The sequence below is a fragment of the Erythrolamprus reginae genome, chromosome 2 (genome assembly GCF_031021105.1).
Source record: "Erythrolamprus reginae isolate rEryReg1 chromosome 2, rEryReg1.hap1, whole genome shotgun sequence".
Taxonomy (NCBI): domain Eukaryota; kingdom Metazoa; phylum Chordata; class Lepidosauria; order Squamata; family Dipsadidae; genus Erythrolamprus; species Erythrolamprus reginae.
Genome location: NC_091951.1, coordinates 6,352,086 through 6,373,668, shown reverse-complemented (window position 1 = coordinate 6,373,668; position 21,583 = coordinate 6,352,086). Strand labels below are relative to the sequence as shown.

Here is a 21,583-nt window from a genome sequence, read left to right as displayed (position 1 = left end):
ACGCATGCATGGAAGGGCACGCATGCGCAGATGGTGGAGTTTACTTCCGGGTTGAAAACTCGCGAAATAGCCCTTTCGCGATCCTTGAGGACGCGAAACTCGAGGGTTCACTGTACTGCATTGTACTTGATTACTAGTAAAACTATACCATTCTCAACAAATGGAGCCAAGGATGGTTTCTATTTTCTAACTAATTCCCACAACACTGTCAAATAATTTACTAAGACCGTATTGTTGTTGTTGTTGTTCTTCTTCTTCTTGTCTTCTTGTTCTTCTTGTTCTTGTTCTTGTTGTTATTATTATTATTATTATTATTATTATTATTATTATTATCCTTAGTAGTATCTATCTCTTCCCACTTATTATGTGCTTGTATCTTTCAATTTATTCTTGATGAATGTACCATATTTTTCAGATTATAAAAGGCACCAGTGTATAAGGATACACCAAGATTTTGAAGAGATAAGTAAGAAAATATGTTTTTGTCCTCTCTGGCCATTAGGAGCACTTTGTGTGCCCAGCTTTTTGTAAAAACTGGCCCATTTTCACCATTTTCTTTGAAAAACTGGGCACGCATAGGGTTTGGGAGACCAAGAGAGTGCTTCTGGGGACTTGTAGCAACCCCTGAGATATTGGAACAAAAAGTATATGTACACAACTAGAAGAAGGGTCACCAGGTGACACCAAACCTGCTTCTGTCTGGATTTGGCAAGAAATAAGGTCTCCCTATTCACTGATTGGTGGTCATACCATCATCTCAGTTGCAGACCAGCAAGTAACTGTTCAAAATAAGAAACTTCAAAATATAATGGATCTCAGAGTCTTGCATGATGTTCGAAGGACAAGATAGAGCAGGGGTGTCAAATTCACATCATCACCGTGTTGTCATGTGATGTGTTAGTACAGGGTACATGGTTGTTAGGTATTGCCATTGTAAACTGCATACTGTAAAACTGTACTGTCACTTAAAGAGTTAATGTGCACTTAAAGGGTTAACTTGTACTTGAAGAGTTAATATTCAAGGCTGTTTCGTCACTTCCTCATTGAAGCTATAAAAGCTCATTATTTTGCTCAGTCACTTCCTTTTCACTTTGCCTGAGAGAAGGGGGAGTTGTTTTTACGCTTCATGTATATCTTCTTGTATAAGCTTTGTGCTTATTATCTATATTGTATTTTGCTTTGTGCTAATCTTGTAATTGCTCAGTGCGTATTATTCTGTATTTGCTTTGTGCTTATTCTGGATTGTTTATATTTTGTTTATATGTAAATAATACTTATTTAACTAAGTGTCTTGGCTTTATCACACATCCACGCTCTGTTAAAATTCTCTGCTTGTCGAAGGTTTCATAGCTTAGCTAATCAAGACAAGCCAACATGATGTATCAAGATTTCCCCCTTCACTAAACTGGACATGGGTGTGGCCAGCATGTGACACATCCTGCCCCTGGGCTGTGAGTTTGATAGCACTGACGTAGAGAGTGTCAAGGAAAAATAATAATAAATGTGAACTATTATCCAATCCATAACTTTATCCCAATTTACCCATCCAAACAGTCCACAGGTGGTGACTTTCCTGTGTCTTAATGAGATCGCATCCAAATAATATATTACCATAACAGCAACAGCAGTAGCATTTAAACTTATACTGCTTCACAATGCTTTGTAGCCTTCTCTAAGTGGTTTACAGAGTCAGCATATATTGCTCCCAACAATCTGGCTCCTCATTTTACCAACCTCGGAAGGATGGAAGGCTTGATTCAACTACAACAAGTGGGAAATGAAATTTCAATTCATGAAGAAATAATTTTAAATTCAGCTTTGATTTACAATAAATATATGGAGTTCTAATATATACAAAAAATCACAAACAGGGTTTCAAGGGTACTGAGATTTTCAAGAGTACTGATCTGTTCCTTGGTGTAGAAAACAAGTAGCATTAGAATTAAGTCTCATCAACTTAAAAGATAATGATAACTGTCCCCCTTGCACACATGTGCTAGTTGTTCCCGACTCTAAGGGGTGGTGCTTATTTCCGTTTCAATGCTGAAGAGCCAACGCTATCCGAAAACATCTCCATGGTCATGTGGCTGGCATGACTAAATGCCAAAGGCACACGAAATGCTGTTACCTTCCCACCAAAGGTGGTCCCTATTTTTCTACTTGCATTTTTTTAATTTTCATTTTTTATGGATAAATAAGAAGAATGTATGACTTATATTTTGTGTTTTACCTAGGTTATAAATGAAAGTTTTTGTATACAAGATTAAATATAGCTTCTTCTTTTCATTTAAAGTATTAAGTTGATTTAAAGTATTAAAAAGGTATTCTTTTTTTGTATGGAAATTTAACTTCTAAAATAAGTAGGGGTATCGCAACCCCAAATTCATGTTAAATATATGTTTGTTGGTTTTGTCTTTTTATGAAAATTTCAATAAAGTTTATTTTAAAAAAAAAGAACCTGGGACAACTAATGGGAGCTCACTCTATTAAGCATTGGTAGGGATTCAAACCACCAATGTTTCTGATCATCAAGCTCAGCATCTTGGCCACTGAGCCACCACATCCCTCATCAATCTTGAATGGGACAAAACTCTATACTTTTGGGTGATCTTCCCTAGCTGTCTATTGTTGTGGTTAGCTCTGGCCAAGCTCCTGCCCCAAGGACTGAGGAGGTGGATGCGGGGGAAACATCAACATGTCATAGGCCTATTTTGCTGCCGACAGAGTCAGACGGTGAATTGTCCTCTGTGGAAGAAAGTGACGGTGAGATGGAGGAGGGGGGCTTTGAAGACAGCCCAGGAAGAAGTCAATCATCCTTATCTTCTTTAGATTCGGATGAGGAAATAATGATAGACCCACGCATGTGTAGAGCTATGCATAGGAGTGAACAGCTTTAAAAGTATTATAGGAGATAATTGAGTCCACCTGTGGTTGGGTGGGTTCAGGTAATTAGGGCTGCTGTTAAATTGGCAGCGTGCTGGCCTTGCAGTGGAGATTATCTGATTGTACTGGTTTTGATCATGACTTACTGTTTCAGGACTCTGTTTGTTGATTTTTCAAGACTTTGAAACCAAGGCAGAGCAAAGCGTGTGTGTTTCAACTCGTGGAAGAAGGAGGGCTCTGACGTTTCTTCACAGCTGCTAGCTAAATACTTAAGGACTGTTTAAGGGGTTTTTACAGCCTACAAGTTTGTTTTGGGAAGAGTGCTCTTTGCAATACAAAAAGGGTGCTTTGTTTCTTTTGAATTTTGTGATTAAAAACATTGTTTTTGAATTTTCAAGTGTGTGTGTGTCTGAATTTTTTACCCTTGAATTTTTGGGAGGCTCATACCATTGAGCCCTGCTGAACATCTATGGAGGCAAAATATTAGGACAGCAAATGTGATTTACCTGGATGGGGAACTATCTACCCACAGCATCAATTTCTGTACATGTCCTGACAGGAAAGAGCCAAAACATTACAAAGCAAAGTCCCCAGGGATGTGTCTGGTTTTTTTCATCAACATGCTCCCCCCCCCCACATACCCCAAAAGACCTTCAAGATTCCCAGAGAAGAAGCTTCTTCTCACTGTAATTATCACCATCCTGGTAAAGCTCAGATTGTCTTTGTCTGAATCAGAAAAACCACTGGCATTTCCATATTGTGAAAGTGTTTTGAATTCATCTAACTCCTCTTATTGTTCTTCTTTAGAAATAGGAAGGTGATTGAGGGTTACATGAATTATGGACATGGTCTTTCTACTTCTCATACTGCTAGTATCCCAGCCAGTCTCTGGGAAATGTAGATTGAAGTGTCAGCTACATTTGGAGCACGAGGATGGAGCAAATTCATATTACAAGCCAGGGGACCATATCATTAGTGTGGTCACCACTGCAACACAACCATTGCACACAAAGTTGTCTTTCAACATGACTCCATATAATCAATCTCCCTTGTAAGTTATTCATTATGATGCAATTGCATTCCTTTCATTTGCATTTCTGATAATCTTCTATTTTTTGTTTTCTTATTACATGTACTCCTAGACAGCAAAATATGTCTAATTTCTTGAATTGGTTAATTTACATAGTTTCTCTGCTTTTTTTCTTATTTGATGAAAGAATCCCCCAACCAAAGGTCAGGCAGACAAAAAACCCTGAAACAGTCCAGGTTTTCCCTTTCACATCCAATCTTGATTTTAATGCTTCAAAATAGAATTATTAGAAGAGTTATAGTCACCTCTGCCCAGCCCTTTTCTATATTTTTATGACCATTCATTGATATTCAAAGCCAAATACAATAAAGACCAATTTGTTTTTAGAGTTGTCGTACTGGATCATACATGAAATATCTCCTTCCTATTTCGGTGCTTCTACTTTAATGATTTCGTGATATTCAATGCTAGTTATTGGACAAAAAATAATCCCTACTATAAATAATGAGATATTTATGACTAATAACTTTTTGGAAAATTATCTCCATCTCATCTTCTCAATTTTACATAGAAATTAAATAAGGATGGGCTGATGAAGACTCATCAGGCTTCTGAAGACAAAGGGAATGAAATAAAAATATTTGATTATCATGATGATGACATAAATATTTTTTCCAGTAGTTGGTCTACTGATAAGTCTAGAATCCTTGGCTTCATTTTTGCCATTCAAGTGGTCAACAATAATCTCCAGCTTCTGCTCAATCTGACTTTGGGCTACAACATCCATGACAAAAACATGAATGTCATTGCTACTTCAGATGCCTTACTGGACATGCTCTCAACTGGAGAAGCCAATGTTCCTAATTACAGCTGTGGAAGGAAGGACCACCTTTTGGCTCTTCTTGATGGAGCTGCCAGAGACATCTCCATCCAGATGTCAACCTTAGTAGGCCCCTACAAAGTCCCACAGGTTTGTGTATGTGTGCTTCTCTATCTGGTAAAATGAATGTGGTGGTTGTGAGTGAGCAATAGATTCAACCATATCTTCTCTATGGAATTCAAAAGATACTTTTCACCATGGCCCTTGTAGATGTCATGACTTTGGAATGGGACTCATAATGAGGAGGGAGAAATGATCAAAACAGACATATTCTTTAATGAAACTATCCCCATTATTGTGGGAGCTTCTTGTGAAGGTCAATCAAAGAGAGTTCTGTAATGGGAAGCTTATATTTTGTACACAATCTTATCAAAAAAATATTTTCAATGTCTAATTTAGCCTGTGAAACTGACAGACAGTCAAATTTGTGTCTGTTTGAACAGACAAAATTTCAATTAAAGACCTATTGGATTGCACAACAGACAATTTATTTTAGGAGATGTAGTTTCTATGTCTCTTGCACAACTGGAGAACAAGCTAGAAAGCTTGTTGCACAAAGAATCTGGGATCTTCAAGCAGAGAAAGAAATAGCTCATGTAGGTAAGGTTGACACGTTGAAATGGGTGAGCTGCTTCAAACATCCCTTTCAAATTATTTTATTAGATTTGTATGCCGCCCCTCTCCGAAGACTCAAAATTGTTCAATATTGAAAGTCAGAAATGCCTAAAAATCTTTGGGCAGTAGTTACTCAAGCAAGATTTGAGGAAGTGGATGAAATAAATTTTCCCTTATACAATAGAATAATTTATTGTTAAGTGTGATCGGACACACAAGGAATTTGTCTTTGATGCATAAGCTCTCAGCGTACATAAAAATACATTCAGCAAGAATCATAAGATACAACACCTAGTGATAGTGATAGGATACTGAATTAGCAATTAAAACCATACTAGAATACTGAAATTATGTATAAAAAAATTAGCGAATAAAGTTGTATTTGTGGCATTTTGAGAGAGAAGACATAATGCCTTTATAATTTGAATTCCACTGTGTAAGGAGTCAATATCTTGGACTGTACATTAGATGGAAGACCCATTGGTCACCTTGTATTAAAACAATGTATTTCCCGTGTGATCATAAATTTAAATGTCTTTACAATATGACTCTTTATTTGACCCAAATTGTACAGTTGATGGTAAAGATAATGAATAAATATGATTTGCATTAGAAACACAGAGACGGAGAAATATACAGGCTGAGGGCAATCAACAATATATTTTCATCAAAACCAGGTTGAATTTATTAAAACTAAAACAATATTTTTTACTTGATCAAACCCAAATATAACACAGCTTTCTTCATTGCCTTTCCAGATCAGTGACAAAATTGTTTCAGAGGCTCTGAGTGAAAAAAACCATTTCCCTTTTTTCTACCGGATTTTCCCCAAATTAGGATTCCAGTACCCAGCAATTGTCCATGTACTCCTCCACTTCAGATGGACCTTGATTGGTCTCTTTGCTTCAGACACAGAGAATGGAGAGAATTTCATGAGAACTTTGTCCCCTGTGCTTTTCAGGCATGGGATTTGTGCTGTTATAACACAACTATTCTCAAAGGTTAATCCTACATCATCATTCTGGGATGCCATCAATAAGTGGAGACAAGTCAACATATTTTTTCATTTCATGGAATATGATTCTCTTTTGGAAAGAATTATTCCTTTCCATGTAGCGTTTATGCATTTGCCAGGACCCTTTGAAGGGAAAGTCTGGATCACAACATTCTTGGGAACATATAAAATAAGACAGAGCAAACTGTTCAGATATATCCATAGTATTTGGACCTTTGCATTTCAGGGGAAAAAAAGTCCAAAAGATTATTATTTTCAACCTGAGATATTCGTGGGACAGAAATTTGAAGACCATTATTTTCTCTGTTCTGTTTCAAAGAATGTCTTTTCTGTCAAAGGCCGGAGGAGATGCACCCAGAAAGCCCCACTGGAAAGCCAACAGAAAAGAGACAGTATATGGATCAGAACTTACTATCATCTTTACAGTGTCATCAAGACTCTGGCCCATGTCCTGAAAGCAGCATATACGTCCAGATCCAGGAGGGAAAAAAACCAGGGTGAAAAGAAATGGGCAACTCCAAGGCTGCAGCCATGGCAGGTATGGGAACTCAACAATCATGCAATAGCCAGATGCCTAATTTTCCACTCCAGGAGACCAATATGACTCTTATTGTTGTCTTTCATTGAGGTTAAAAGCTTCTTTGATCTTCCTTGGCTTCCTTGTCCTTCCATAAACCTCATCCAGTTTTGTGCAATGTCTTCTCCATAGATGTGTGTTTGCATTCAAGGAATTATGGAAGCATTTCCCTTCTTTCCATGAGCAAAGTTCACACTACCAACTCAAATTCAGTTTGCAATCAATTATTGTTTTGAGCCCACCGAATCTGATCTCTCTGTAACCTCACCCCCACCTGTCTTTACAAACACGGAAGAGATTTTAACACAGGAGGAAGCCATTTCTCCAGAACTGTGGATCACCAAAAGCAAATGCAGACGGCAGAGACAAAGAAGTAAAAGGGCAGGAATTTTAAATAGACTAAGGAATGAGGGAATTGAAAAAAACTTTTCCCATCAAGCTTTCTTACCAATTTACATTCATTTGCAAACAAGATGGATGAAATATTCCTTTTAAGCAGATGCAATCAAGATCAAGTGCAGAATCCTAAAAGGAGAGGCAGGGTCAAATGGCCGTGGCAGCACAGAGCCTCCCCGCTGGCTTGGGGATTCTGGTCCTTTTGAACCAGTCCCGATGCTCCCTGAAGGGGAGATGACGCAGGGGATGCTACTGGAGGTCTGGTTAGGGGTCAGTATACTTCACCAAATGAACTGGCCTAGTCTCACGCCGGTGGTGGTGTTAAGCAGGCCAGGCAGCCATGCCTGAGTCAGCACCAGCCGCGGAGAGAACACAACGCCGGGATGGAAAGACGAGCGGTAACATTTGGAAAGAGGATGGTCTAAAGCAGTGTTTCCCAACCTTTTTTGAGCCACGGCACATTATTCATATTTTCAAAATCCTGGGGAACACTGAACGGGGGGGTGGGGGGGTGGCTAAAGAAAAGTTTTGACAAAAAAAATATTCCTCCATTTCGCTCTATTTCTCCCTCACTCTTTCTCTCTTCCTTCCTTTCCTTCTTTCTCTCTCTCCATCCCTCTTTCTTTCTTCCTCTCTTTTTTGCTCTCTTTCTCTCTCCCTCCTTCCCTCCCTATATGTCTTTCTCTCTCCCTTGCTCTCTCTGCCTCTCTTGCTATCTCTCTTTCATTCTCTCTCTTTCTTTCTTTCTCTCTCTTTCTCTCTCTCTGTCTCTCTTTCTGTGTCTCTCTTTCTCTCTCTCTTCCTAGCTCTCTTTCTTTCTCTCTCTTTCTCTGTCTCTGTCTCTGTCTCTGTCTCTCTCTCTCTCTCTCTGCCTCTCTTGCTATGTCTCTCTTGCTCTCTCTCTCTCTCTCTCTCTCTCTGCCTCTCTTGCTATGTCTCTCTTGCTCTCCCTCTCTTGCTCTCTCTTCCTTTCTTCTCTGCGGAGGCCGGCGAAGGTTTTTCTTATTTTAAATGTTCCGGGTGGCAGGGGGATGTGGAGCCCGCACGCACACACACCCAACATTCCAAATCCTGCCTCAGCTGTGAGAAGAACACCTGCCCCGCCTGTCCTGTAGCCCTTTCGCTGACAGCCTGGGACAAAAGCACTCGGTGAAGGGACTGCAAGAGGGTCCGGGCGGGCGTTAGCAGCCAGATGAGGAGGACGAGAAGCCACTGCAGCCACCCCCAATCCCCCCCCTTCCCTGGGTACCTTCCAAAGGCCCCTGGAAAAAGGCAGGAGGTAGCAACGAGGCGCGAGGACAAGCAGGCAGCTTGGCGGAGGGGAAGCGCTGAGGGGCTCTCCTCCTTCCCCACCCCCGCGCTTCTCTCCTGCCCTGGCTTTTGCTTCCCCGCAGTTCAAAAGGAGGCAAGAGGTTGCCTGGATGAAATTGCAGGGAAATCATGGGGCGAAGCGAAAGCCAGGGCGGACTCGCAAAGGCGGGCTCAGGCTGCACGAGGAGAAAGAGGCGGAGGGAAAGAAGGCGACGGCAGCGGGACCTGCAGCTCGGTGGGCGTCTCCTCGTGGGATAGAATCCTCTCTTTCTCATGCTGCTCCCACCATGGCTGCGTGCGGTCCCGTCGCCCCTGGCTGAAGGTCGTCCTGTGGCTGGTCTTGGGCTTTACGGTTGCTTCCTGGTTCCCTCTCCTCCCTCCGCCTGTGTCTACCACCAGCGCCTCATTCCTCGGAGCTGCCGCTTCCTTCCAGGCAGCCCAGCCACTCTGCCGTAGAAAGTGCAGAGGTTATTGCCGCCACCTCTGCCTCCACTCAGGGAGCCATCGTGGTTGAGCTGAGCGAGAGGAAAAGGCGCGGTGACCACGGTGGCTCCCTGAGTGGAGGCAGAAGCAGTGGCAATAACCTCTGTGCTTTCTACGGCAGCGTGGCTGAGCTGGACGGAGGGAAGCAGCAGTTCCCACTCGAGGAACCCATGGCAACGGGCGACGGCTTGGTGGAGGCGACGGCAGAAGACACAGACGGTGGGAGGAGAGGGAACCAGGAAGCGACTGTGAAGACCAAGACCATCCACAGGACGACACTCAGGCAGGGGCGCCGGCAGCGCCCCGCCCAGCTGGAGCTTCTCGCGGCACACCTGGCCATGTCTCGCGGCACACTAGTGTGCCGCGGCACACCGGTTGGGAAACGCTGGTCTAAAGTACTTACAAAGTGAAGAAGAGATTGAATGATGTGCTGGTGAGCAAGGACGGCTGAGGGGATTTCAGGGTTTTTTTGTGATTTTTATTCTTAATGGAGCCAAAATTGCTGGAAATGGAAGCAGAAGCGGCTATTTAGCAATGTGGTGAATAGCGAAAGGTTTCAGAATGCAGCAAATTGCCCAAAATTGGATTACTAAGAGGTTTAATGTTGTTGTTTTTTTAATTTGGATTTTTAAATTGGAGACTATAATTTTTCTTTGTGGAGTCTGTGTTTCTTTTTCTTTTATACATTAATTGAAGAGGAATATTTTCCATTAGAAAGTTTGCCATCTTTTGGTTGGAGAAATTATTGCAAGCAGTTATTGTAAAGATGTTTTTAACTGATGCTGGCCTTGGTGGATCTTATTTGTTTTGGCTACATTGGCAGTGAAATCAAATAGATTAGGGAAGATTATTACACTGGGAATGACAGTCAGTCATATTCGGGTTTCTTCCCATGTAGGATTTAGAAATTTCTAGTGATGTTTTGATGAGGTCCCACTCGTCATCTTCAGGCTGTTGCTTCTGTCCTTGTTCTAGGGCGAAGAAACCCGAATATGCCAAAACCGTCATACCTGTATCCCTGAAAATCTACGAAAACATATACATTATAATTATGATTTGTTAAATTAGAAATGATATATTTGTAAAATGAAAGGAATTATATAATTTCTAAGCACAGAAAGAAGAAAATATAATTTAAATTCTTAATAATAACCTTTATTTATTTATTTATTTATTTATTTATTTATTTATTTATTTATTTATTTATTTATTGGATTTGTATGCCGCCCCTCTCCAGAGACTCGGGGCGGCTAACAGCGACAATAAAACAGTGTACAATAGTAATTTGGTATTGATGATTAAAAATCAATTAATATAAAAACCAAACATACATACATACATACCATGCATAGAATTGTAAAGGCCTAGGGGGAAAGAGGATCTCAATTCCCCCATGCCTGGTGGCAGAGGTGGGTTTTAAGTTGTTTACGAAAGGCAAGGAGGGTGGGGGCAGTTCTAATCTCTGGGGGGAGTTGGTTCCAGAGGGGCGGGGCCGCCACAGAGAAGGCTCTTCCCCTGGGTCCCGCCAGGCGACATTGCTTAGTTGACGGGACCCGGAGAAGATCCACTCTGTGGGACCTAACTGGTCGCTGGGATTCGTGCAGCAGAAGGCGGTCCCTGAGGTAATCTGGTCCGGTGCCATGAAGGGCTTTCCTCTTCTTTGTATTGCTATTGTTATAATTAGATCAAAGGCATGATATGAATCAATTTTTTTCTCTTTCTTTCTTGTTCTATGAAGAGAAGTAAATTTGGAACTTTCTTTGTAAATGGCAGTTATGATAAAATGAGGGTTTAAAAAACATGAATGAGATAAATAAGAATATAAGAAATGGACTGAAGCACGATGGCATAGTTTTAGTAGAAAAAAGCAAATAGCCAAGAGAAATTTTGATAGCTAATAGCATTTTGAACATGAATGAAAGCAGAAAAGAATCTTTGAAATCCGGATGATGAAATTAGAAAAGGAGGTAGCACAAGATGAATGATGTATACCAAAATAAAACAGATAAATGATTAGGAAACTTTGATTAAGAATTTGGCGATTGATATTATATTGTATTGTATTTTAATTTGAAGGTATGTGAATTTGTATCTCTGTAAGGTGTGGAAAAAACAATAAAAATTTTATATAGTGAGCTGTTTAAAGGAAAATGATCATATGGGGGACAAAGGAAATGATACAAAGAAATGTTGAAAGCCTCCTTCAAGTCCCTCAATATCAACACCACCTCCTGGGAAACCCTGGCACAAGATTGACCAACATGTCTCATGCTGATTTACCAAGGCTGCCAGACATCTGAGACCAGAAGAACATTCATAGCAGAAGTGAAGTAAACACCCCGCAAACCCAGAGCTGCAAATTCTGCAACAATGGTGCCCACATATGTCTGCCCAACCTGTGGCAGAACATTTTGTGCCCGTTTAAGCCTTACCAGCCACCTGCAGACACACCATATACAGCCCACAACCCATTAGATGTCAAGGTCCTCTATGAACAGGATGGACAAACATCATCATGTTGTTTAAAAAATCATATTTCCTGAGGGGGAGGGGCTTTCACCAGAATGGCAGTGTCCTATAACTATGTATGGCAAAGTGACAGGATCCTTTGCATTTTTTAAAAGAGATCAAAATAACTTTCTTTAAGAGTTGATAGAAATCTTGCATCCCAAAATCTTGCATCAGGGTATACATAGTCAACTATAACTATCTATGTGAATGAAAATATAGAATTATAGATAACTAAGGGCTAATTGTTATTAATAACTCTCCAGATTTATGAGGAATATTGGCAATAAATTGAGTAAATTTGTTCATACAATTATAATTCATTTACTTATCCAGCGTGCTATCCAGCCCTCACTTAACTAGTTTCCTTATCATCATATCATGAAGTAGCTTGTCAAGGAGAGATGCAACCTAGAACTAAGGAGAAAATTTTGACAGTTAGAACAGTTAATCAGTGGAAAGATTTGCCTCCAGATGTTGTGAATGCTTCAACAAAAGAAAAGAAAAGGACATAACAGGAAAAGAAAGAAAGTCAGGAAGCAATTTTCCTCACTTTTTATGCTGTAAAAACTATTTGTGAGATACTAATAATTCCCCCCTTGCAAGTTTCTATTAATGTATCTTAACAATTTATTTGAATTACCATATCATCACCACATAGAAATGTTTTTCACTTTTCGGAACAACTTGATCTCCCAATATGGTTTCATATTTACATAGTAGGCAAAAGACGAAAGATTCAATTATGAAAAGACCACCTGAGTCTTCTGCTCTTAAAATTCTTGAATGTTCCCTTCTAGTTCCATCCCTTTCTGGAGAAGAATGAGTTTTGCAATGTTTCCTGGAGGAAACTCTACTTAGACCACAATGGAGATATAACAGCAGATCTGAACATCGTAGGTTTGGTGGTTCTCTCCAAAAAGCATCTTTTCAAAGAGCACCTGGGGACTATTACAAGACAGAGTCTTACTATTAACCAAGATGTATTTTCAAAACTAAAGTTGTTCAATATGGTGAGGAAACTATTGGTGTCTTTTCTCTTTTGCCAAAGCCTTAGGATCCATTTCAATTGGTCTAAGCCTAGGGGGCTGGACTAGAAACATAGAAACATAGAAGATTGACGGCAGAAAAAGATCTCATGGTCCATCTATTCTGCCCTTATACTACAGTATTTCCTGTATTTTATCTTAGAATGGATATATGTTTATCCCAGGCATGTTTAAATTCAGTGACTGTGGACCAACCACGTCTGCTGGAAGTTTGTTCCAAGGCTCTACTACTCTTTCAGTAAAATAATATTTTCTCAAGTTGCTTTTGATCTTGTCCTCAACTAACCTCAGATTGGGGCCATTTGTTCTTGTGTCCACTTTCCTATTAAAAACACTTCCCTCCTGAACTTTATTTAACAATTTAACATATTTAAATGTTTCTATCATGTCCCCCCTTTTCTTTCTGTCCTCCAGACTATACTGATTAAGTTCATGAAGTCTTTCCTGATACGTTATATGCTTAAGACCTTCCACCATTCTTGTAGTCCATCTTTGGACCCGTTCAATTTTGTCAATATCTTTTTGTAGGTGAGGTCTCCAAAACTGAACACAGTATTCCAAATGTGGTCTTACCAGCACTCTATATAAGCGGATCACAATCGCCCTCTTCCTGCTTGTTATACCTCTAGCTATACAGCCAAGCATTCTACTTGCTTTTCCTATCTGGGTATCCGCACTGCTCACCCATTTTGAGACTGTCAGAAATCACTGCCCCTAAATCCTTCTCTTCTGAAGTTTTTGCTAACACAGAACTGCCAATACAATACTCAGATTGAGGATTCCTTTTCCCCAAGTGCATTATTTTACATTTGGAAACATTAAACTGCAGTTTCCATTGCTTTGACCACTTATCTAATAAAGCTAAAACATTTGCCATATTATAGATGCCTTCAGGAATATCAACCCTATTGCACACTTTAGAGTCATTGGCAAATAGGCAAACCTTCCCCACCAAACCTTCCCAGGTCATGGTTGTTCCAAAGGTGCTTTTTCAAAAGGCAGCTGGGTTTTTTTTCTTTGAAGACATTTTGCTTCTCATACAAGAAGTAATTGGAACAGGTGACAAAATTTATAAAGAAGGCACAACTAACACAGCAAGAGCACAGAGCTGAAGAAGTTTCTTGGATGAGAAGCAAAATGTCTTCAAATAAAAACCAGAAAATCCAATTGCCTCTTGAAAAAGCGCCTATGTCACTCAAACAAATTAAAAAGAATAGGACTCAGAACAGACCCTTGTGGCACACCACTTGTAACCAGTCTCTGCTCAGAATACTCGCCATTAACAACCACCCTCTGATATCTATTTGCCAGCTGCAAATGTACTGAACTATCCAGGGATTAAGTCCAAACTTCAATAACTTATCTGTCAGCTCTTTATGTGGAACCATATCAAAGGCTTTGCTGAAGTCCAGATAGAAGACCTCCAAAATCTCTTCAAACTCTGTTGTTCTGTTATTCTGTTAAGACACCCTTCAGATGCTATAAAAGGGAACATTGAATAACCATTTGTTGGAAGTGGTATAGGGTTTCCTGCCTAAGCAGGGGGTTGGACTAGAAGACCTCCAAGGTCCCTTCAAACTCTGTTATTCTGTAAATTCTGATACTTTTTAAAGCTAATTTAGAACATGGATTTTGGATGACTATTGCTTAGGGTCTCCACTTTTGTATCTCCACAAGACTAGTGTGATGGACCATGAAATGCTGAAGATTGTAGCTGTGATAGCATCAACTTTGCTCATCCTAACCCAAAATTAATTAAAAAGAAAAGAAAACATTTCCATTGAGCAATTCCAAAGTTAAATTAAGTAAATGAAAAATTGATGTTGCTTCTTTTGGTCACATTGGGAAATAATCTATGGAATTCAGATTTACCTTATTATGGTTGTGGAGAATTATACAGTGGTACCTCTACTTAAGAATGCCTCTACTTAAGAACTTTTCTAGATAAGAACCGGGTGTTCAAGATTTTTTTGCCTCTACTTAAGAACTATTTTCTACTTAAGAACCCGAGCCCAGAAAAATTTCCCAGGAAATTTGAAAGTGGCACAAAGGCCTGGCCAGTTTCCTACCATTCCTCTTTTAATCCTGGCCATCTTGGGCTTTTCTGGGATGCCAAAGGAGCCTTTTGGTGACGCTCTATGAGGCTTTGTCAGCCCAGAGCGAATGGGGTGTTTTCCTTTCTCTGAGCGCCACCTCAGAGTCCCTCTTTTTTTAAAGCCTTAAAGTTTTGGATTTTTTTTATTCCCCTCACCTCACCTTCTTCCTTCGGCAGCAACTGTCCTCCTCCTCCTCTTCTTCCTTCTCCTCCTCCCACCCAAATTCTGATCTTTTTATTTCTTTCCTAATGGGTTTGCATGCATTATTTGCTTTTACATTGATTCCTATGAGGAAAATTGCTTCTACTTAAGAACTTTTCTCCTTAAGAACCTAGTCATGGAACAAATTAAGTTCTTAAGTAGAGATACTCTGTACTCTGTTGTTAAACAGATGAGATGGGGACAATAACTAACCTAAGTCAACCTAAGACACACTATGATTCACCAAAATAATACAACACCAAAATTCAATTTCAAAAAAGTGAACTACGAACTCATTGAAGCCCACCTCTCAACATTAAACTGGAAAACTCAATTCTCTGAATGCTACATTACTGATGTAGAGGTCATCAGTAATGTAGCATTCAGAGAATAGAGTTAAACAGATGAGATGGGGACAATAACTAACCTAAGTCAACCTAAGCCACACTATGATTCCTACTCGAAATGAAAATTATCATCAGACTTCATGTACCTCTAACATGTACCATAAACAAAAAAATAACCTCCCGATCTCAATAAGAAAATTACAATCAAGAAAAAAATATCTCTGGAGGAAAAACAAAAAAGGACAACTTTCCAACTTCAAAAGCCCATATAAAAGCATTGGCAATCAAATAAAAGCAGAATGCCTTAACTACTACAGCAAACAAGAGGAAAACCTCCTATGCACCAATTTATTCTAATAATAAACATGACCAGATAATCATATTTTGAAGTCATAACTATACAAAGAATGGAGAAATGCATGATAATGCAACCATAAGGAGGAACATATTGGTTGTAGCTCAATGCTTAAATCTTTACTCAATTCCATCCCTCCAGACTTTATCAAGTAGAAAAGTCCTTTCCTACAATATGATACGGCCAAAGCAAAAAGGAAAAGCTAAATGAGGAATCTGTAAGTGATTATATTTCCTTCATTTGTCATGAGCTAGTAGAGATTTCATATTTGCCTAAGTAAAGTCCAAAATTTCCTGGCCAATGGTACTTCTACCTCCATTTCTCATATATGGTTAGTTCTGATGCATTTTTCTTTTTCTGCTTAGTCTCTGCCTCAGTCCAAATGTGTGGACAATTGTCGCCCTGGATTTTTCAAATGGGCTCAAGAAGGGGAACCAATTTGCTGCTATGATTGTCTTCCTTGCCCAGAGGGGACCATCTCCACTCAGGAAGGTGGGTGACATTGGATGAAAGAGTACTGCATTCATTCAGAGACTTTAGGTTGTAAGATGCATTGACGTTTGGCTCTTTTGTTGTTCCTATTTTCAAAACTTTCTTTGATAATGGAAGGAATAAGAAAAAGATTCAGAAACAGAAAAAGATGAGATAAGATGAGGTAGAAGGACATAGTAGATCGCACAAGGTTTCTCCTGCCCCAGGAAGTATCTTTTCTACTTGTCAGTTTGGAATCCTCCTTTCTGTCTTAGGAAATTCTGAACTCTGAAACATGGAAAAGAATTTCAGGAGAAAAACTCCCCTTGCACTCCTATAACTTTGAGTGACTTCTGGTTTTCACCTCTGTAGGTCTAGTGATAAACTACCTCCTACTCTGAATAAGGTTGTACTCTTCTGGATGAAGGCAGTGCAAGATTTAGGCATCCCCCTAGACTCACAGCTACTAGTCAATGGGCAGGGGCATAGGAGTAGCACTTAAACTTATACAGTGGTACCTCTACTTAAGAACTTAATTCATTCCGTGACCAGGTTCTTAAGTAGAAACATTTGTAAGTAGAAGCAATTTTTCCCATAGGGGAAAAATTTGCCGATGACTCTAAAGTGTGCAATAGGGTTGATATTCCTGGAGGCATCTGTAATATGGTAAATGATTTAGCTTTACTAGATAAATGGTCAAATCAATGGAAACTGCAGTTTAATGTTTCCAAATATAAAATAATGCACTTGGGGAAAAGGAATCCTCAATCTGAGTATGGCATTGGCAGTTCTGTTTTAGCAAAAACTTCAGAAGAAAAGGATTTAGGGGTAGTGATTTCTGACAGTCTCAAAATGGGTGAACAGTGCAGTCAGGCAGTAGGGAAAGGCAAGTAGGATGCTTGGCTGCATAGCTAGAGGTATAACAAGCAGGAAGAGGGAGATTATGATCCTGCTATATATAGAGTGCTGGTGAGACCACATTTGGAATACTGTGTTCAGTTCTGGAGACCTCACCTACAAAAAGATATTGACAAAATTGAACAGGTCCAAAGACGGGCTACAAGAATGGTGGAAGGTCTTAAGTATAAAATGTATCAGGAAAGACTTAATGAACTCAATCTGTATAGTCTGGAGGACAGAAGGAAAAGGGGGACATGATCAAAACATTTAAATATGTTAAAGGGTTAAATAAGGTCCAGGAGGGAAATGTTTTTAATAGGAAAGTGAACACAAGAACAAGGGGACACAATCTGAAGTTAGTTGGGGGAAAGATCAAAAGCAACGTGAGAAAATATTATTTTACTGAAAGAGTAGTAGATCCTTGGAACAAACTTCCAGCAGACGTGGTAGATAAATCCACAGTAACTGAATTTAAACATGCCAGAGATAAACATATATCCATCCTAAGATAAAATACAGAAAATAGTATAAGGGCAGACTAGATGGACCATGAGGTCTTTTTCTGCTGTCAGACTTCTATGTTCCTATGTTTCTATGAATCAATTTAAAATCAAATAATATGTGCAAACCCAATAGGAAAGAAATAAAAGCTCAGAATGCGAGTGGGAGGAGGAGGAGGAAGAGGAGGAGGAGGACAGTCGCTGCCGAAGGAAGAAGGTGAGGTGAGGGGAATAAAAAAAAATCCAAAACTTTAAGGCTTAAAAAATATAGGGACTCTGAGGCGGCAAGGAGGAGCACACGCCTCCTATACAGCCGGCACAACGCTGCCTCCCATACATTGCGTCAGAGAGAGAGACCCATGGAAAATGGCAGGGAAATGGCCAGGCCTTTCTTATCTAGAAAAGTTCTTAAGTAGAGGCGTTCTTAGGTAGAGGTACCACTGTATATGCTTCCATAGTGCTTTATAGCACTCTCCGAGCAGTTTATGGAGTCAGCATATTGCTCCTCACAATCTGGGTCCTCCTTTTATTGACTTCGGAAGAATAGAAGGCTGGCTGACCCAACCTTGAGTTGGTCAGGATTGAACTCCTTGCAATGGGCAGAGTTACTCTGCATTGCTGCATTTTAACTACTGCCCCACTACACTCAGCTAATGCCATAGCTAACCTCCACATCTAATTTTTTTCTGCACTAACTATGCCCTTTCCTGGACCAACAGGGCCTTGCTCGTGCCTTAGTCACTTCCTGCTTGGACTATTGCAATATGATCTATAAAGGACTGTTCTTGTAGACCATCTGGAATGGTCAGGAATGTAACAGCATTTACATTCTTAGGTTCCCCTATGTTAATTTATATTACATATCTGTTGTACAAGTTGTACAAGCACAGGTTGCCAGTTTCTTTCTAAGTGCAATTAAGTTGACTTTTAAAGTCCTACATGGCACAGGACAGTGGATTTATGGCACCTTAAGGATATCTGCTTGTCCCACCAGGAAAGATATGATAGGGATGTTTCAGGTCTATTTCCTAAAATATTGGCACATAGTGGGTCCTTAGAAACCTGTTTATTTTGTAACAGTTCCTTCCTTATAGGTCTCCCTTCCCATTCAGCTGAATGGTTGTGGCACCATGTACAATATATCAGTTTGGATTTGATTTTTGTTGTTGTTTTTATAACACACATATACATGCATGCATGCATACATACATACAGCCCCTTATTTACCATTTGCAATGGCTTTCCAGTCTGTCAATACCAGGTGACATCCAAAGCAGGTGTTTATAATATTCCTTCTTGGTTTTCTCAGATATGGAAAAATGCACCAAGTGTCCAGATAATCAATATCCAGCTGAGAACCAAGTCCAGTGTATCCCAAAAATTATAACTTTCCTGTCTTATGAAGAAGATCTCGGCATCATCCTGGTCTCTTTTGCCTTACTCTTGTTTCTAACAACCGGCTTTGCTTTAATCATATTCCTTAAATACCTAGAAACTCCTATTGTGAAAGCCAACAACCGGGATCTCTCCTACATCCTTCTGATCTCACTCATGTTCTGCTTTTTGTCTTCTTTTCTCTTCATTGGCCAGCCAAGGAAAGCCACCTGCCTTCTCCGACAAACAGTGTTCAGCATTGTCTTCTCAGTAGCTGTGTCTTCTGTGTTGGCCAAAACAATCACAGTGGTGCTGGCCTTCCTGGCCACAAAACCAGGGAACAGAGTGAGAAGATGGTTGGGAAAAAGTTTGGCCAACTCCATTATCTTTTTTTGTTCTGCTGGACAAATTATCATCTGCTCCATCTGGCTTGGAGTTTCACCTCCATTTGCTGATTCTGATCTCCACTTCCAGCCTGGAGAGATCATCCTTCAATGCAATGAAGGCTCTGTCACCATGTTTTATGTTGTCCTTGGATACATGGGTTTCCTTGCTGTCATTTGCTTCATTGTGGCTTTCTTGGCCAGAAACCTGCCTGGGGCCTTCAATGAAGCCAAGTTGATTACCTTCAGCATGCTGGTCTTCTGTAGTGTCTGGATCTCCTTCCTGCCCACTTACCTGAGCACAAAAGGAAAATCCATGGTCACCGTGCAAGTCTTCTCAATCTTGACCTCCAGTGCTGGTCTGCTGGTCTGCATCTTCTTCCCCAAGTGCTATCTTATCATCCTAAGACCAGATCTAAACACTAAAGAGCATCTAAAGATAGTAGAGAATTGATAGTGAAATGGTTTCTTAGATTCATAACATTTCATTTTTCTTTGCACTTATTACTGGACTTGTATGCTTCCTTTGTATCTGTTTGAGAATTAAGGTTATTGAAAGGCAAAGTAAAAGCAAAGAAAATAAAACTATAAAGAATGTAAGACTAATTAAATTAGTATCCTATATAATAATCAAACAGGAAAATAAATAAATTATCATATTTTTTTGATTATAAGACACTCCTTAGTTTTTGGGGAGGAAAACAGAAAATAATCTGCTTACCAGGTATTCATCTGGCTAGAATACTTAGTCTGGTCAGCTTTAGCACATTATTTTATCCCCTGGTTAGGGCTTTAAAAAAACTTTATTTTGAAAGAGTAACAATGAAAGAGCTTGCAAGCCAGTAAGAGCTGGGGACATTGTTAACACCTGGTTAGGGCTGGAAAGACACATTTGGAGCAAGTTGGACCAATAGGAAAAAAAACCCCTGCAAAGACTTAGGGCTTGGAAAACATTATTTGCAGAGAGTAACAATGAAAAAGCTTGCAAACTGGTAAGAGCTGGAAACATTGTTAGCACCTGGTTAGGGCTGAAAAGAAACAGGCATTCGAGGTTCCCCTGTGGAGTGTGGAAAATTCCATGTCACCACAGCACTTGGCCGTGCCCCTCTCCACATTTGAGTCAATATTAAAGGGTTTGTGTGTGTGAAATGACATTGCCATAGGTCTATACTATAGGCCACCCAAACAGAGGAAATAGATGAACTTTTTACTAGTCAGCTAAGATATGTAGGAAGCTTTTGAATAGGAAAATAACGCCATTAGAAATAGACAATGCAATTGCAAATCAAAAAAATAATAAAACCCCAGGGCCAGAGGCCATTCCTGCTGAATTTTATAAACAAACGTCAGAAATTTTGCACCCCATATTTCTTAACTTATTTAATGAAGCATTAGAGGAAGCCAAACTCCCCACCACATGGAATGAGGCATATAGAACCTTAGTCCCAAAAGATGATAAAAATAGGTCCCATATAGAGAATTATCGTCCAATATCTCTTCTAATTTCAGATTATAAAATATTAGCATCAATCATAGCAGATAGACTCAAAAGGATTCTAAATACCATAATACATCCAGATCAAAATGGTTTTCTCCTGGCAAGGAATATTGGAATGAATATGAGAATTATATTGGATTCGTTGGAATATTACAATAAAAATATTGATAAACCTGTAGCTTTCATATTTGTTGACCTTCATAAAGCATTTGACAGTCTCTATTGGCCATTCCTTATCTCACAGTTGAAAACTATGAATTTTGGCAATCATTTCATTAATCTTATCAGATCTATATATACTATTCAAACTGCTAAAATATTAATAATGATTTGACTGATAAGATAAATATTTGTAAAGGTGTAAGGCAAGGATGTCCCCTAGCTCCATTACTTTTTATATTGGCGTTAGAAATTTTATTAAATAATATAAGAGCAAATAACAAAATTAGAGGTCTTAAAATTAAACAGGAAGAATTTAAAGTCCAGGCATTTGCAGATGACATGGTTTTTATATTACAAGATCCACTACAATCAACTGTAAACCTGATCAAAGAAATGGAGAGATTTGGTACTGTGGCTGGATTAAATATAAACAAAGACAAAACCAAGATAATAACTAAAAATATGTCACAAATTCAGATAGATAAACTCAAAGAAATATCTAAACTCAAATCTACAAAAAAAATCAAATATCTAGGATTATGGATTACC

General features: G+C 39.5%; 1 protein-coding gene across 1 annotated transcript; it reads left to right on the top strand.

Moving 5' to 3' along the window:
- The first annotated feature begins 3,722 nt into the window (after positions 1–3,722).
- Positions 3,723–19,828, top strand: LOC139158715 (vomeronasal type-2 receptor 26-like). The gene is made up of 6 exons (XM_070736046.1): positions 3,723–3,934; positions 4,595–4,883; positions 6,167–6,961; positions 12,499–12,711; positions 16,112–16,238; positions 18,927–19,828. Exons 1-6 carry the CDS (start codon positions 3,723–3,725, stop codon positions 19,826–19,828), a joined length of 2,538 nt encoding a protein of 845 aa, XP_070592147.1.
- The last annotated feature ends 1,755 nt before the right edge of the window (positions 19,829–21,583 follow it).

What these genes read in the sequence shown, in the direction of transcription:
- LOC139158715 (XM_070736046.1), top strand. Translation starts at nt 3,723, where the DNA reads ATGGACATGGTCTTTCTACTTCTCATACTGCTAGTATCCCAGCCAGTC. An exon ending in CCATATAATCAATCTCCCTT is followed by an intron (nt 3,935 to 4,594) that starts GTAAGTTATTCA and finishes TTTTTCCAGTAG; the next exon opens with TTGGTCTACTGATAAGTCTA. An exon ending in GCCCCTACAAAGTCCCACAG is followed by an intron (nt 4,884 to 6,166) that starts GTTTGTGTATGT and finishes TTGCCTTTCCAG; the next exon opens with ATCAGTGACAAAATTGTTTC.